This window comes from Leptosomus discolor, chromosome 5 (genome assembly GCF_034619465.1).
Source record: "Leptosomus discolor isolate bLepDis1 chromosome 5, bLepDis1.hap2, whole genome shotgun sequence".
NCBI classification, from domain to species: domain Eukaryota; kingdom Metazoa; phylum Chordata; class Aves; order Leptosomiformes; family Leptosomidae; genus Leptosomus; species Leptosomus discolor.
In genome coordinates this window covers 11,002,634-11,019,843 of record NC_141395.1, presented here as the reverse complement: position 1 = coordinate 11,019,843, position 17,210 = coordinate 11,002,634, and the positions used below count along the sequence as shown (strand labels likewise).

At 42.2% G+C, this 17,210-nt stretch overlaps 1 protein-coding gene across 1 annotated transcript; it reads right to left on the bottom strand.

Annotated features, from left to right (window-relative positions):
* Positions 1-747: 747 nt before the first annotated feature.
* LMLN (leishmanolysin like peptidase) lies at positions 748-14,437 on the bottom strand. Its single transcript, XM_086465532.1, has 17 exons — positions 14,231-14,437; positions 13,837-13,934; positions 13,705-13,735; positions 13,115-13,197; positions 12,526-12,643; positions 11,470-11,648; positions 10,700-10,805; positions 10,349-10,443; positions 9,409-9,526; positions 8,053-8,160; positions 6,453-6,529; positions 5,726-5,836; positions 4,857-4,989; positions 4,104-4,263; positions 3,238-3,368; positions 2,304-2,514; positions 748-871 (listed from the first exon to the last, which is right to left on the bottom strand). The coding sequence occupies exons 1-17, from the start codon at positions 14,399-14,401 to the stop codon at positions 777-779; spliced, it is 2,025 nt and encodes a 674-aa protein (XP_086321658.1). The 5' UTR covers positions 14,402-14,437; the 3' UTR covers positions 748-776.
* Positions 14,438-17,210: the final 2,773 nt, after the last annotated feature.

Here is a 17,210-nt window from a genome sequence, read left to right as displayed (position 1 = left end):
TCAAACATTTGATGTATTAAATTTCACAGTAGAACTGGCACGTGCTAAATAAGAACAGGGTTTCTAGACAGTTGTCTTGGTTACCAGTCTGAAATTCCACTTTGCGCCTGTAGGAAGGTTTAAGTGAACCTCAAGAATCAGCTGCTTTACCGCCTACTGCCAGTATGAATTCTGAGAAGTCTCAAAGCTGCAGAATCCAGCTGGGGAGGCAATTGCCAACCACTGGTTGATCCCATTAAATTACTTCTTCCCCCCATAATTTGCAAGAATTGACAAAACAAAAATAAAAAAGTTCCCACACCTGTTTGGGCCTGGGCTATCAGCAGTGATGACAACTGACTATTACATGGTTTTTGACTAAACCACTGAGGTATATTTCCAGTTTGAGGATGCTTTGCTACCAGTCACCCAGAGGACATAACAAAAAAACCCTCATTTCTACCACAGAAGCGTTCTCGTTTCAAATCTGACCAAATCGCCAGGCAGTCTAACACAGTTGCCATAGTGGATCTTGATACTGCATCACAAATCAAAAGTTGCAATTTTGGAAAGTACTGGCACTTACTAAGATGTGTCAAGGTAAATTTTCCTCCTCTCAAACTGTGGCTGCTTTTGTCAGAACCTCCCTGACTACTGTCTGCACTGATACTTGCCAGGAGAGATGAGGTTCAGCAGAAGACAGCTGCCTGCAGAGAGAAAAAACTCAGTGCTCCAGAATAAGGAGTGCAACATGATGGTGTATCATCTGGGAACATCTTCTTGCCCTGTGCTTAACTCTATGCGCAGAGAAATAATCCTGTTAGCAGGGGAATTAAGTTAGCCATCAACAGCCAAAGGGTTACCACCAGGCTAGATGAGCAGGAGCACAAGTCTAAAATAAAAAACAAAACACCATAAAGCTCATCAATTTTATATTTAAAGAGAAGATAAAACAACAAAGAAAACGGTAAAAGACACCAAAAAGCAAAACCATACTTGCAGTAACCTGCACTGATTTATTCTAGCTATCAAGGCTAGGAACCCAAACCAACCAAACAACATGATTATTCCGTTTACAATTAAATACATTTCTGCATTCCTTCATTAAGGGCAATTAGGAGAACGATTGAGAAAAATGTATCGGTATTTAAAAAAAAAAAAAAAGAGAGCAGGAAGTTCTCTACGGCATGACCAGGGAGGAGCAGCACTTCAAAACCACAGACTCTCACGAGACAGTTTTATTAATACTTTTGATCTGTATGGCTGCAAGTCATAAAAACCCAAGCCACAAAACACCAAGCTGAAGAGGAAAAAAAGAAAAAGAAAAAAGGGAGGGAGAAAACCCAGTACACAACACAAATCAGGGAGTTTGTCCGTATGGCAGGTAATCACACAGCCACGAGGCTTAAGAAAACCATGGACACAAATGCAAATTTGCACAGATAAAAACCCCTTTTTTATACAGACACACACACACACGCATACACACACACATACACCCCACACCCCCACATATGCATGTGAGAAACACCAAGCACAAATCCAAATAGACACTAGAAGATGCAAGTCTCCTAGGTTACAGCTTTCTCTTTCTAAAATCTAACCTACAGGAGTCATTCCACCAACCACTGAAACGCTGCCATCTCCGAGACAAAACAAGACTATTTGAAATGGTACACACAACCCCAAGTGCACCACTTTGAAAAAAGAATTGGGTATGCAGTAAACTAAACAGGTTTATTTGTTTCCTTGCAAACTGCAGAGACAGCACATCCAACAATTAAAGAGTTGGTTAAAGGCTTAAAAATAAGCCACTAGTACAAAATACTGTAAAGACCATCATCAACTCGCTTTTTAGAAAGCCATCTGTTCTTGCCAAAACATTAACTGGTAGTCAGTAAATAAGCTTTTTTCCTCCCTCAAAAAGCAAACTGACACCTATCTTCCATGTTCTGGATTACAGCATTGTCAATGGGAACTCTCTTTCCACCAAGGGGATCGTTTTGGAGGTTACAAAAATGATACAGCTTTCAAAGCACAGATCAGATTTTTCTGGCGAGTTGCTAAGCTAAAGCTAGATTTCTGGGAGGATTACCAGGAGGAGACATGACATGAAGTAGTTATGTTTCAGACACATTTCTCCTATGTTAGCAGCTACCCTGCACAGCAACAGGCAGGGCACCTTTGCCATCTTCCTTTAACTCCTACACCTAGGATCTGAGAATAGCCAGGCCATGGCTCTCCTTTCCTGTTCCCCAACAGTCAGGGCCGATACAAACCTTTAGAGTTTATTAAGTGTCACTTCAGCAATTAAGGCAACCTACCGATTGGTGCAGCTCTTGTGAAGTTGGAAGCAGGAGGATCCCGCTCTGGGGGGCAGGAGTCACAGAAGTCCGAACAGGCTGGGCAAATCAGATTCCCAACATGTACCCAGCCGTTCATCTGAATGCTCACCGTTAACACCTGACCTGAGCGGCTGCACAAGTATACAGTGTCCTTGACCCAAACATGCAGCCCTTGTGGAGAGCAAGAAACCTGAAGATAAAAGAATAAAAGTGAAGCCTGTATTACGATTTATCAGAAATTCGTTTTGGGCTTTGGAGGCTCTTTCATCAACCAAACACCTGGTACTAGAGCGTAGATTAACTGTAAGTATTTTAATGCACTCAGAGCAAGAATGCTTTAAAGCACTGGCTGTATTTCTTTTGTGCAATTATGCAGATCATCAACTGAGAATGAGTAAAAGTTTGGCTTCTGCTAATGACTACTTTTTTAGAGTTGTGCTGTTGTTGAAAGTGACACCTTTAGTGAGACAGTCCTGAAGAGGAGGAGGATAAAGGAAAATAAGTGACATGTGCACAGTGCTTTCCACCTTTGGAAAAAAAAAAAAAACAAACAAAAAAATCAGAGAGACTAATCAAGCTTCAACAACAGAAGACTCCAATATAAGCATTCCTACTTAGCTGTGGAGAAAGTGTCACAGGGGTACGACAGACAAAGTCCCTGGCAAGACTGGAAGGAAGACACAAGCCATCCCAGCAGTCACATGCTTAACTCTATGCGTGATCTAAACCACAGGCTTGGAGTTAGAAGATATTTATTTTCTAAGCATGTCATACAATCTAGCGACTCAAGGCAGCGAAGATCATGTACAGCATCCAGGTGCAAAGTTCTAACAGTCACGGCCTCCATTTCATGCCCGACTTCTCCCTTTAATGTTTATTTTTAAAAAAAGACAAAAACCCAACACATACTTACTTGGTAACACCCACTACCCCAGTCAGGGTAACTGAGTTTCCTCCTGCACTGTTCCATGACAAAAGCAGATTTCTGAATGAGACATACAGAGTTTGGTCCATATTTCTCTGCACCATAGTTTTTGGTAGGATCTAAGGTAGAAAGAATATAGTGCATTGCAGCTTACTAGGGGAACAGGAAGTCCACACCAACACAATGTGCTGTAAGTAGTCAATGTCCCCACACACAATTCCAAGGTTTACTTTTGGTAAGCGTTATCAATTTGGGAATTACACCATCTTGAATATAAAGTGGGAAGAAACCCAAGATTTGAAAAAAATAAAATAAAAAAAAAAGCAAACACATTCTACCAGAACTACATAGACGTGTTTGCCCCCAGGGAGTGCCGGCTCCTATTGCTGACTTGGGGGCAGAAGGTGTTTATTTGTTTGGTTTTGAGACAACTGCACAGACAGGTAATATCCTACAGCATTCTGGAGCTCTGCAATATTGAACATTCATGCTCTACCCTGGGAGACAAGCCTGTGTTCTGATAATTGGCAAAGCTCCTTGCCTTGAACAAAAAAACCTACAAAGATGAAAAGTGGAATTATTTTTCAGAGACCCAAAAAAACAACCAACCAACCCACCCCCATCCTTCGTCTTTCATTTGGAATCAATTTCTGTTCAGCTCTTACCCAATTCTTGTATTAGATGTGAGTGTTTGCCTCCTAGGTGTACAAGGTAGTTGTGTTATGCGTCTCACCCCAGCACAGCTAGTAGTGTAAAACTAATTTCACGTCCAATTAGTTTGGATATACAGCAAGTCCACTCCAGATCAACAACTGCAGTCTCTTAAATACCATCCTGAAGTCCTGAAAACTGACCTGGCTGGTTTTCAATTATCCTGCAGTCTGAGCTGCGTTGAAATTCACCACTTAAATGCCAGCTGAACTCTTGACTAAAGGGACAATAGTCAGCAATTTCTACTGAGCCACCATAATAAGGCAATTCTTCTGCTGGTACTCCATTAAGATCGTCAAAATACTGCAAAACAAAACAGGTAGTAAAGCAGTTTGTGCAAAGGCAGGTGCACAACTGTTTTTTTTAAACAGAACCAATCAGTACAGCTGTAAGAACATCAGCTATTACTACTCAGGAATGCTATTAACAGCAACTTACAATACTCTTGAACCAGAGGAGCCAGAAGTATTTAAAAACACTTAAATAATGCAGTAAGAGTCACATTTGCACATATCACACCCCACTCCTTCCCCTCCTTTGCAATCATAGCATTCTCTGGGATGAAACAGAACAAATTTCTTAGCGTGCAGCGACACAAGGCAGCAGACAGGGTGAAGAAACACCTCAGACAAAATATTCTGGGGCACTTCTGTTACAGAGAAACGTTTCCATCCGGTATTTGGTTAGATGGCCAAGCAATACTGTTTTATTAAGATCATGAGGCTTTTTTTTCAGCCTCCAGACTCCTTGTAATAAACTAAGCAGAGATTTTCCACAATAGCTACTTCTCATCTACTAGTTCAGAAGAAAAAAAAATGAAACAAATACAATCACCTGGCTGCAAAGCACGAGAATGAAAACACTTAAGTTATTTGGTAAAGTAAGAACCATTATACCTGATATTCCTGAGGTAACTGCTTTGGAAACTTCTGCAAGTTGCACACTGCTACTGCTCTTTGGTCCTGTCTGCAGGTTAACTGCAAAGGATTACTCCTCAAAGTGTCACAGTATGGACTGATTAATTGCCTCCTCAAAGAAAAAAAAAAGAATAAAAATCACATTAGATCACTTTAACTGCTTTTCATAATTTACTAAGCAATCTGTCAAGACTGTCTGTTCCCACGCTTCCCCACACTCGGTCAATCACACAAAGAAGCACCAACTTCTCCTCTGGAGGGTGATTATTGTTATTTGTCTGGTTACGACCTTTCTAATTCAAAGAATATCAAGCCAGCAAAGTGAAAATGCACTCACTATTTGGTTTTAATGACAGTGCTTTGTAAACTTTAAAGAAAAAAACCACAGAAGCAAAACAGGCCAACACTGCAGCTGTGTCCTGCAACAAGTACTGTAACCACCAACCAAGGAGGGCTTTGTCTTGAACACGTCTATCGTCTCCTCCTGTTGCTTTAAGTACAACCCAGTCACACAAAATGACACAGGCTGCATTTCCAACCAAAAGGGACAAAATCTAAAAGTGTTTGCCTTCTTATTTTGTGCCTCCTCTCCAAAGCACAGCCCTCTTCTACTCTAAGGGCATTCTACACCCTAAGATGTTTGGCTCTGTATTTATTGGGTGGGATGCTTCTGCTCTTAATACATCTGGAGTGCTCGTTCCTAGGCACGTTCTGAAGGTACTTCAGACAGCACTCCTTGTTAATCTGTAGCTACCTCTACTTCTTTTTACCAAGTTGCATTTGAAGGACAAACGTAAACAAGCATCAGTGTTTCCTCTATTTTTTTTAAAAAAAGATTGTATTCTTACTTTTGCCTCTTTTGGTCGATCCAGAATTTACAGCTCTTCATTACAAAGTCACAGCCTTTATTGCGTCCCCAATCTAACTTCTCTGCCATGCTGTAATTTGCTTTATACCAGCTGTAAAAGTATTTTGAAATGAGAATAGAGTTACTTCAAAAATTAAGTGTTCTGATTAATAAGACAGCAGTTCAAAGAGCTTCATACTATGCCTTAGGTTCTTCAAATGAATACACAGGGAAACTGCATCCCTTTCTGCCTAGAACAAAATATATTACAATTTCACTGTTTTTCAAGTTGCAGTGAACTAAAAGAAAATTTTATCGCTTATTTACTCAATAGCAATGCATCGTGATCTGCAAAGGAACACTGCATACAGAAAGATGAAGTTGTAGACAATTTATGCTTTCTGTCTGCAAGAAGAACTGAAAAAATAATCAATACATACCGCATGCAACTGAGAGAAGACGTATTAAGAAAAAAGTAAACAGGCACTACAAACAGTAGTAGGCACTGCAAAGCATGGCTTTCTTAAGGCTAGAATGGGTTTTGAAATACGTGAAGAAAAATTAATATACTAGGTATAATTCCTTGTCTAATATAATGCTAATTATGACAGTTATCTACTGTGTGGCAGATGGGTAAGCACAAATGCACCAATTCCAAATAAAATCAAATACAATGAAAACCAAACACAAATGAACGAACCCCCCCCACCATTCTTATTAATTCTTACCCTGTGTCTTCCATTAATGCTAATGTGATCCTGGAAAAGACTCGATTCTGTGTATGAGATCCAGTCATAGCTTCATTCTGAAAGTTAACAGGTACTATTAGCAAGTTGCTGAAAACCATTGTTGTAAAAAAATGCTTCCTATGAAAAAAACATTTTATTACTGGTCTCTTCTGACCATTGACAATCAACTCCCAATCTCTTTCATAAAAGGGATCAAAACTGCAACTCGCTTCCCCACTCCACCCTACAAAGCTTCAGAATTCTAGAAGTCAGAAACCTCATTCCAAATTCCAGCTAAACCTTCCTTACTTATGACCAACGCGTACTCGTTTTTCTTTAGGTAAAATAAACCCCTTCCTTCTTCTAGTGTATTACTCAGTAGCAATCACACCACATCTTCTGTCTGCGTTTGGTAAAATGAGAGCCAAGCTTACTTCAATTTTCTTGCACCAGACTGATTTTTAGTTTTCCTAGAATTTCTAGCAGTCCTTTTCAGGAGTGAGGTGCACAGGATACAGGAACACAGCACTCCAAAGGAAGCTTTATTAGCGTGGCAGGGGAATTTTCCATCTCCTTTAAAAAGAAGCAAGTTCACACCAGCCTCAAAAGAGCAACTCCAGTCACCTTGGAGTTTCCTAATCGTCTTATAACTGGCAGTTGTAACACCCCTGTCTTTTTCCTGCTCAGTCATTTCCATCTGATAAACTTCAGGCTCACAGCAAAAGTCTCTACAACACTTAATGAGAGCTGGATCACGACCAAAAACAAACTATATGGGTTACTTTCCAGATACAAACTTTCTCTGGAAAGGCATAAGGAGACTAGTAATTATCTCCTTTTTGCTAATCCTATTCAGTCCTTAGAATTACCCTCATTCTAATAGCAGTCCTTCCAGTTGGCTTTAAACTGATCCACACCAAAGGTTACTGAAAAGCAGGAAAAGCTAACAATTACAGTCTCAAGAAAAAAGCATTTTTCAAGATTACTTCCACAAAAACATCTGTCCTGAAGCACTTCCCTTCCTGTTTAGCTCACTGCATACAATAACAACTACAAAGTGTATCTCTGCCCAAAATACCACGCAATGTAAAGTTATAAATAAAAATAAGCTTAAATGTCAGGAGGAAAATAAGTGGTTCCTTGATCAGATGAGGTTCTGGAACAGGGATAGCAAAAGCTGACCACAGTGCACAAAACTACAGATAAAGTCAAGATAATGACTAGACAGAATGATCAAATATTTGATGTAGGCAGATGGCAATAAAGTTGAATTGACTCAAAGAAATATGCCCTTTCTCCTAAGAGGGCAGCATACCTTCTCAAAAGGGTAAATGGCAGACAAAATTAAGAGACATCGAGTTTTTTAGTAATCAGCTTATCTCAAACTCGTACTCTGAGACTTAGCACTAAGGCAAAAAAAGATTTATCTAGGAATTGGACATTTAAGTATTTGTAGTTTAGTACTGTTTGTGATATATTTCAGTGAGGTTTGATACACCTGCATTTTCAAGGCTCCAGTAGGTACCACTATAAGCCTAAAAACAAAGGCAGGGGAGTAGATATGCACACATCCCCCTCCATTCCTAGTACCAGCACTAACCTCCAACAGTCTCTTCTCCCAGTGATTGAGCTCAGTACCCATGCCACCTTGATTTTCAAGCTCCATTCCCTCTAAAATTGGACAATTAAAATGTTTCCGAGCTTCTTCCTAGAAAAGAAAACATTTCAACACAACCCTCAAAATACTGAGGCAGATACCAATATACAGTCCTAATCTTCTAGAATCACCTTTTACAAGTATTCCAGCATTTCTTTTTCTACCATCTTGTTTTCCTCCAAATGCAAAACACTTCTACTGAGAAGCTGACTAAGCCAGCAAGCACCCCAACAGCAAAGCCTAACAATCTGCCTATTTATCTCCTGGAAATAAATAATGGAAGTTTACAAGAATAAAACAGCAACAGAATTAGCCAAGGATGTCATGCACATATTAAAAAAACCCCAAACACACACCCAAGCAATGTAGGAACACTACAACCCTGCTTCTGTCAAATCTTGCAGAGAAAAAACACTTTTTTATTAGGAAGGTGTACGTGTCACCTAGTTTTGCAGGAGGCAGTCTTTTCTGCAAAGTGTTTTAAAATCTTAAGAGGCATCACCACAACGCTGCGGTCTCGCAGGCAGGAGCCCAGCCTTTGCCAGCGCAGCACTACACAGCAGCACCTTTAATGCTCTGAATGGTTTGACCAGCACGGCCAATTTTCAAAACAGGGGTAATTAAACCAAGTTTGCTCTATAAACTGTGTTAGATTTAAAACAAACAAAAAGATTATTTGTGGCCAAATATGATTAACACTGTTAATACAAATGTATTACAGTTAAACATATGTTCTGTTGGGGGCAGGGGGGAGAGTCAGAGGTGTGGGAAGCAAGAAAGATTTCCAAGAATAACTGAAGAATTTATTTCTAAACTTGACTAAATGTTAACTGCACTATTTTGCAATCAATAAAATAAGAAAAAGATTAAAACAATGCTTTTAAGGAGAAAAGTAGAAAACAGGATGAACTTACAGATGAGAAGCAGTGACAATACTATCTGTTAAGGCAATGGGAATACTAGGTGCCTAAGTCTGTAGGAAAACATCTGAAGAGTAGGATAAGGAATCTACTCAACATGAGTTTTGCTCAATCTTTTACAATTTACTTCCCAGCCTGATCATTGTCTCTTAGTATGTCAATTTATTTATTTCATACTGTCTGTCAACCATTTTCCACTTTACTTTGCATACACCCTCTCAACTAATTCTACAGTCTTAAACGCGTAGTCTCTGGGCCCCACTATCAGGAGAAGGGTATGCAATGTAAGGTTATTGCTTCTTAAAGAATGAGAAATATTTACGACTGGAGACTGTGATGGTAACCTTGGCATACAAAGTTTAAGTTAATCCACACTTACAACTACCCGAGGTGTTATCAGAAGATGAACAGCATGGCGCAGGATTTGGCCACCACGTACGTCCCATAACCTCACTGCTTTATGAACGACTTTATTGCTCCACTGATACAAACCTAGACTGTAACAAGAATGTTTTGGTTACAAGTCTTTCCCATGTGTACATGTTACTGTGCAAAGATTTATCTCCGTAAAACAGAATCATGAATTATCTCTACGCTTCTTCATGCTTTCTGAAGTTTAAATTTATTATGCACAATTTTTCCTTTGCAAGATACACGTTATACACAACTCTGATTTAATAAGCCAAAGTAAGATTATTAAACAGATGTTGTAGACTCAAGAGCTATTTTCTACAGTTACCAAAAGTGTAAGAAATTAAACAAAAATCCTCAGAATTGCTCTTACAAAAAGGAAGGTGAACTAAACCAAAAGCTCTCTACCTTTCCACCTCCAAAAAAACCCTAGAAGAACATTTCCACAATATTAACTAAACGAAGAAAAAAGTGCAAACTGTTCATTCAATAACAAGCCACAAAAATCACGCAGCAAACTATACACATTGTCAGTTCTGCACAACTATAAACCTTGAAGGATGTCTGTCTTAAAAGCGAACTGCCCTGACATTACACAGACTAGAGAAAATACAAGTCTCAACTTAGTAAGGTGTTCGGCAAGCATCGAAATTTAAGTATTAACACTTAACTTCAAGCCTCTTGATAAATAAAATCCTGCCTTAGTCTGTAATACACATGGATAATATCAGTGCTTAATGCCAATGTAAAGAAAGACTAATAAAACACCAGTGTTTGAATATAATAAGGGCAAAGCATTCTAATAATGGAATCAAGCTGGATTTTCAACAGGCAAGAATACATCCCAAAAAGGCAACGTGAAAATTTCCTTCAGTTGGAGCACCGAAAGGTCCAAAAAAATAAGATACCTTTCATTAAAAGAAGGGAGTCCATCTGCATATCTTGTTGTCAAAGGTTTTCCGTCATCATCACGGTAAAACGCAAACAGTCCAGCAGAGAAACCCTTGAATTTAAAACCCAAGCACAGGGAAACCTTTGGTAAGACATTCACATACCAAGTAAAATGCCAAGAAAGAGTTATCACACCCACCGCAGATACACTGCAAGTACCACGCTTCAAGGCAACTAACACACAAATTTAAAGGAGGCAAAGCGAGAGTTTTCCTCCACCAAACATCCTTCTCTTGCAACAAGCTGCAGGTATGTGAGGAAGCAGGCACAAACGTCAGGGAAACCGATTTTATAACATCAGCCCTTACCAGCGCATGGATGATCTCGTGTTTCACTGTAGACAACATGCCAACAAATTCCTGAGCTTGCGTTGAGATCATGTTTGGACACAAGTTAGCATATCCTGCTATTGGCCTGGAAGAGAGTTTTAAAATTAAATTGTTTCTAGTAAAATACTAACAAATTCAAATCATATTCACTTGAAGAGGCAGAAGATTTAAAAGAAAATGGAGAGGAATTTAAAAAATAAGTCCTTCCAAACAACTTCCCCAATCATTTATAAACAGTCTGTTAACAATACAGTGACCAGTTCACTGTTGAAATGGGGAGGGATAGGGTGGGATCAATCTCTATGCTCAGGATTCTGCATAGGTTAGTGCCAACAGCGTAAGAGATCTGAGTGTCAGGTAAGACACTACAGAGGTACAAAGCATCTGTGGCAACGGCTACAACCAAACTGGAAACAACCGCCATGTAAATAGGGCTCATCCACTTTCTCCTTTAAATTTGTGAAAGCACGATGTTCACTTCAACAGAAACAGGATCTTGAGATAAAGTTCAGGCAATAACAGTGGAGGATTAGCTTTGACTTAAATGCCTCAGCTTTGCAAGCTGAGCACTATTTGACAGTTCTCTGGTTTTACACAAATACAGTGGTTGTCTGTTTCAATAATGACTTCTACTTTGCTGTATTATACAACAATTAAACACCACAACTAAACAATTAAAAACTTGAAGGTTTACTTAAAAAAAAAACCCACAAAACAACTCACAAGTTTGTAACAGAGGGAATACTCGCCTGTCCATTTCCGCTTCCAGCTGGCAGTAGGCTGCATACGCAATGATGTTTTCATGGCCACACCTCTCAGTGGTGAGTGCGCTAACGTAAAGTAAAAAGTCAGCATCTCGGACCCCTTCTTGGTCAGGTAAGCCAGTGGGTCCGCAGTGCCATTCGCTCTCATTGAACACCCTACATTGCTTTGACAATGTTCAAACAGAACAATTAAAATAGTTTAGCTACGACCAAAATTTTGCATAAGAGAATTCAATCAGCTTGAAGGCAAGAATAAACCCCACTGTAAGACAGCAGAAGATGAGAAAACTCCCTATGATGACAGTAAACAAAACCAGAACCAAGGAATAACTGCCAAATGACTAGCTCTTTTGATTTATTAGACACCAGGAAAGTGGCAGCTTTCGAAAAAAAAGGGCTTGCCAAGCTAGATATCCCCAAACTAACACTCTATTTCCTACAAAGTAAAAAATTTTTTGGCTCACAGGAATAGTATAGATACTTATCAATTGCATTTCACATGTAACCTCATACATTATTAGTACTGTAGTTGAAACTTCAAGCTAAGAGAAATAAAGAAATATACTGATCACACAGTGTAGTTGAATCAAAAGTTAAGGCAAGAAAACAAGTTAGAAGTATCTCCTGCACTGTGCTCCTGGTTCAGTAGATAACACCTTCAAGTAAGGTCTTTTAAAAAAAAAAAAAAAAAAGAAAAAAAATCAAAACTTATTACTAATTCTGTGGAAGTCTGACTTATTGACCCAAGTGAATAATGAAGTGACCAGTAGCAATTTAACAGGCTTTGAATCTCATCCTCTCTGCACAGTTCACGATAACACAGGCTTACAGAACAGTAAACACTCCAGATTTATTTGACTTTCGGTTCAACAGCATAGAGTAAAGAAACTCCCACTAACTCAAGTTGTTCTATTCTGTCACTCAAATTTAGTCATCTCCTGCCAACTGGTCACTTATGCACAGTTAGTGACATTAACTTAATTAGTTTCCACAAACAGTAACATTTCAAAGGTGAAGAAGCACTTGCATGACTTGGCTTACCTGGAGGTGTTCCTCAGGAACGATAACTGGCCCACATTTTGTATGGTCTGCGCAGGCTCCTCGGCAGCATCTGTGAGGGTCAGCTTTCCTCCTTAAATACTGGTTTGTTGCACACTGCCTTCAGTCAAACATGAAAGACAGTCAGCACTGTTTTATTATTAAAAAGAAACTGTAGAATAGTCTTACAGCACCCAACAACACTGTATACAGGTATTTAACGTAGCTTCCATGGTGAGAATTGTTAGTTATCCTGCTCTGGAAGACTTAATGCTTCCAGTTGTTAATGGCGTATCCACAGGTTTAAAGAGATATTAGGAACAAGCTCATAAATGGAGGTACACACAAAAGGGAACAGGCAGCATTCATACCCTTTAACATCTCAGATACAACAAACATCAAGGCTGGCAGACTGGGGTATGCTCCCTAAATAGCACCCGCTACCACCACTGGGTCAGATGGGTCACTGGCCTGACTCAGGAGGGCATTTCTTACACTCTCATTCTATTCTGACTTTAAAGGCTACACAACACAATGTTAAATATCAAATTATTTTCAATAAACAAGCGACATTCAACAAACTTTCACATACCTGCTTAGTAATATAGTACCCGTGGGTTTGCGCACTTGAAATGTCTTCTCCAAATAAGATATAGCTTGTGGAAAAAGTTTGTTCTAAATGGAACAAAAATAAGTCACCCAGTAGCAGCGCAGACATGACCCGCCTTAAAAGCGTCAACTACCAAACTACATGAAACTTGCCAGGCGTTGTGGTACAGCAGCATGCCAGAAACCCACACTTTCTAAGTTCCATTTCTATTAATACATTTAGGAAATATTTTGTTCCAGTGTTCCCATATTTTGTTATTGGAATGATAAAACGAGAAGGGAGCCAGTATTAATTTGAATGTACAGCTTCAAAGAGTCTTTAAAAGCTATATACATACTGTTCACTGAAAGCTTTGCACCTTGGGATATAGCAAACACCCGCCAAACAACACTCAACAGAACACTGGAAATACCTGGTCCGGAGGCATAATCTGCACACAAAGCCTTGGTTTCCCAGACTAGAGCACATGAAATTGCTGGTATTCAAAGCCTTTAATTAAACTGGCATTAAACTTAATTTCACCCATGTAATAAGATAAGTACAAACAAAAAGCAGAAGCTAACATGACATACCTTTATAAGGTGCCTTTTCTCAGGTAGCAAACTATATTTAAAAAACAAAAGAAAAACAAACAAGCTTTAGTTAATAACATTTCCATTCCCGGATATGGAGAAAAAACAAAAAAGTTGCCACATCATACTCACTCCTCAACGCTTCTGTCATATATAATCTTAATCCTTAGCTGTTGACCCACATTTCTCTTCAAGACATGATTTTCCCTTAGAGGAACTTGATAGACAACCTGGCAGGGAGAGGAACAAGCCGCCGGATTAGGCACCTCGCCGGGACACCCACCCCAACCACCGCTCCCAGGCCCTTCCCGCCTCGTCTTTCTCTGCCTCCCCCTCCTCTTTCTGCCCGCGCTTCAGCGAAGCCCCCTGCGTCCTTCCCCTCACACACCGCCCCGCCCCGCCCGCCGCTACCCCCGCCGCGGGGCCAGGCCCGCACAGCTCGGCCCGGGGCGGACCCCACCACGGGAGCCCTCACCCCCCACAAACCCCGCCGCCGCCGCCTGAGGGCCCCCCGCGGCGGCCGCACCTCCCCGCCGCTGGGCACGCGGTGGTGACAGGAGGAGGACGAGGATGGAGGAAGGGCGGCGGCGCGGGGGCGGCCGCAGCCCAGCAGCAGCAGCGCGGCGGTCAAAGCGGCGAGCAGCGGCCGGTAACAACGGTAAGGCCGGAGGCGCCCGCCGCCCGGCTCGGCGGCCATCTTCGACTGCCCTTCCGCCGCGTCGCCATAGAGGCAGCGCCGTTGGTGGCGGTTCCCGCCAATAGGCGAGGCGAAAAGTGCTGGAGAGGGGCGGGGCGGAGGCGACGAGCGCTTCTGATTGGGCGCGGCGCAGCTTACGGAAGGGTGAGGGGTGGGGCAGGGAGTGAAGAGGTGAGGTGAAGGTGACGGGAGGTTGGCGGGCGGGGCGGTGCGGGGCGGTGCCGTGCCGTGCCGTGCCGTGCCGTGCCGTGCCGTGCCGTGCCGCGCCGCGCAGCAGTGCAGCGGAACGCAGTGCTGTGCAACTGAGCCTTCTGCAGCGCGGTGCAGGGCGACAGCGCGGTGCCTGCGGGGCAAGGCAGCACGGGGGCAGTGCGCGCAGCGCCGGGCAGTGGGATGCAGCGTGGCGGGGAGCGGTGCAGCGCGGTGCCGTGTTACCCAGCTCGGTGCAGCGCGGTCTGCGGTCCAGTCAGGCGCATGCAGTGCGGCGGGCAGCCGTGCATCACATCGCCGCATGAGAGTCAGCGCGTCTCACGGGGCTCTGGTGGCCTTGCCCCACGCTAGGTGTGGCAGGCGGCTGATGTTCCACCTGAGCGTGAGGAAAAACTTCTTTCCTCTGAGGGGACGGGCTGCCCGGGCAGGCTGTGGAGTCCCCTGGAGATACTCAAAACCCGCCTGGATGTGATCCTGTGCAACCTGCTGTAGGTGAACCTGCTTTAGCAGGAGGGTTGGACTAGGGGATCTCCAGAGGTCCCTTCCGACCCCTGCCATTCTGTGATTCTGTAAAGCCAGTTTGGGGTTGGGGCGCGAGGTCCCCAGTTCAGCAAGGCCCTTCATTCTCTCCCCCAGGACTGAGCACTGGGAGTCGTGCGCCTCAAGGAGGTGGCTCCAGGCCGTGAGTCTGAAATCTGATTGCGGACAAGCAAAGGTCTGCCTGTGGCCAGCCCATCCCAGCGCTCCAGTCTGGGCCTGGAATTTAATTTTTCATACACAACGTGGCTTCTTTCCAGCTTCTCAGTCCACAAATACTACAACAGAGTATCCCCAAGTTTCCAGTACAGAAATTAGTAAAGAAACTTCTGCCACCACCACCGGGGATAAAAATAGTCCCGGGTTTTGTAGTGCTTCATCTTGCAGCTCCTGCTTGTGGCAGTGTGCTCCCCCACAACCTGACCTGTGTTCCCCATAACGCTGCCCAAGTGATAACCGCCCGTGGCCATCATGGCAGATGCATCTGGTCGCATGGATTTAGAGGGGAGAGATAACAACACAATAGCCAAGGGCTAATTTGATCAATGTGCCCACCTGACCACAGTGCTGGTCAGTGTCCCACTCGAGCCCAATTTGGGATAAACCAACATCTGTAGTTGGTATGTAAATATGACTAGAAGCCAATTACCTTACTCCGTTAGTGGACAGCCCAGGGCTTGTTGAGCTTTCCTACACGGCAGCAGGCTGCACGCCAGGATCTCCCCTTGAGTAGGGATGCCTCTCCAGGTTACTCCTTGAGGCTGAGAGAATCCTTATCGTGTCAGATACTCGGTAAGTAAATTGGGACTAAGAGCACTGAAACTTTTGAAATTTTAGCTAAGTGATATAAATGATTGATTGCGCATATGTAATCCTTTATAGACACAAACTGTTGTCCAAGTCTGGGATAAGTCTGGATCCAGCCGCACCTAGACTCGTCTCTGAGGAGTTTAGAATGCAAGGGGGTCCTCTCTGAACCTCCTGACTCAATGGGAGGGTCTCCCTGACAGTTTTGACTGGCTGTCCTCTATGCAGTAAATAGTCAAGCATGCCTTCCCAGCAAATCTTGTTAAATCACTGTTGCATTTACTATCAAACTTTGTTAAATCGGTGTTTTAGATCAATAAACATACTGCTGCTTCTCTCTTACGAGTGGAGTGTATCAATCCATCCGTGACACTGGTGCTTTCCAAGGCATTTGGTTATAATGAGGGCCACGCAAAACAGAATGCAGTATGTCCCAGTGTGTCCCAGCTCAGGCAGCAGCTCAGTGACAGCAGGGGCAGAAGGCAGAGGACTCCTGGTGCTGCCTGTTAAACCGAGTCGCTCTGGCTGTTGCAGTTTCCAGAATACAGAAAAGCACCCCAAAAGAGCTGAGAAGTGAGAAAAGCGCCCTCACCTCTTCACAGGGAACAAAATCTATTAAAGCAGCAGTGGGTTAAACTGTTTCACTTTAAAGGGAAATTTATGCAGGATATTCACCTCAAGAGTTGCATGTGAAGAGCAGAAATTTTTTATATTGCCACCTGCCACCTACAAGTGCAGTAAGCACTTTACCCCTTTGCAGGCAATAAGAACATTGGGGCAGGGTTTTAAGACATCCTGGCAGCTATTTGCAGCATCGCTCTCCTTTGGACTAAGGCAGAATAATTTCACATGGAGTCTGAATGCACAAATCTGTCACTCAGACAATACAAGAAAACAGTTTTATCTTCTAAGCCTTTTCAGCTCCTCACTATTTATAGCATCACTGTAACATAGATATTCAAATGTAAAGCAGTATTTCTACTTGAAGTACGTTCCTTTGTGTAAACAACTCAGTAATACAACGTAGCTGTTTGAAACTTTTATTAAAACCACATGTATGTGGCTTTTGACTGGCAGTTGTAAGATTATCACCGTAATTAAGTGTACAGTTTGCAAAGATGTATAAATGCCATTATTTACTTGCTTTACAGAACTTTAAAAAAATTCAAATGGTTTAAGCATAGTAACTGAGTTATGCTGCTGTAGATTACTCTCTGCAAATTGGTAATTCTAAGAAAGGTTAATATTTCAGTAC

Bases quoted from the DNA above. Each gene is read 5' to 3' on its own strand.
- LMLN (XM_086465532.1), bottom strand. From the start codon at position 14,401: ATGGCCGCCGAGCCGGGCGGCGGGCGCCTCCGGCCTTACCGTTGTTAC. The intron at 13,198-13,704 runs GTATGTCATGTT...TGTTCCATTTAG, and splicing joins AGAAAAGGCACCTTATAAAG to AACAAACTTTTTCCACAAGC. The intron at 6,530-8,052 runs GTTAGTGCTGGT...GTTAACTTTCAG, and splicing joins GGGAGAAGAGACTGTTGGAG to AATGAAGCTATGACTGGATC.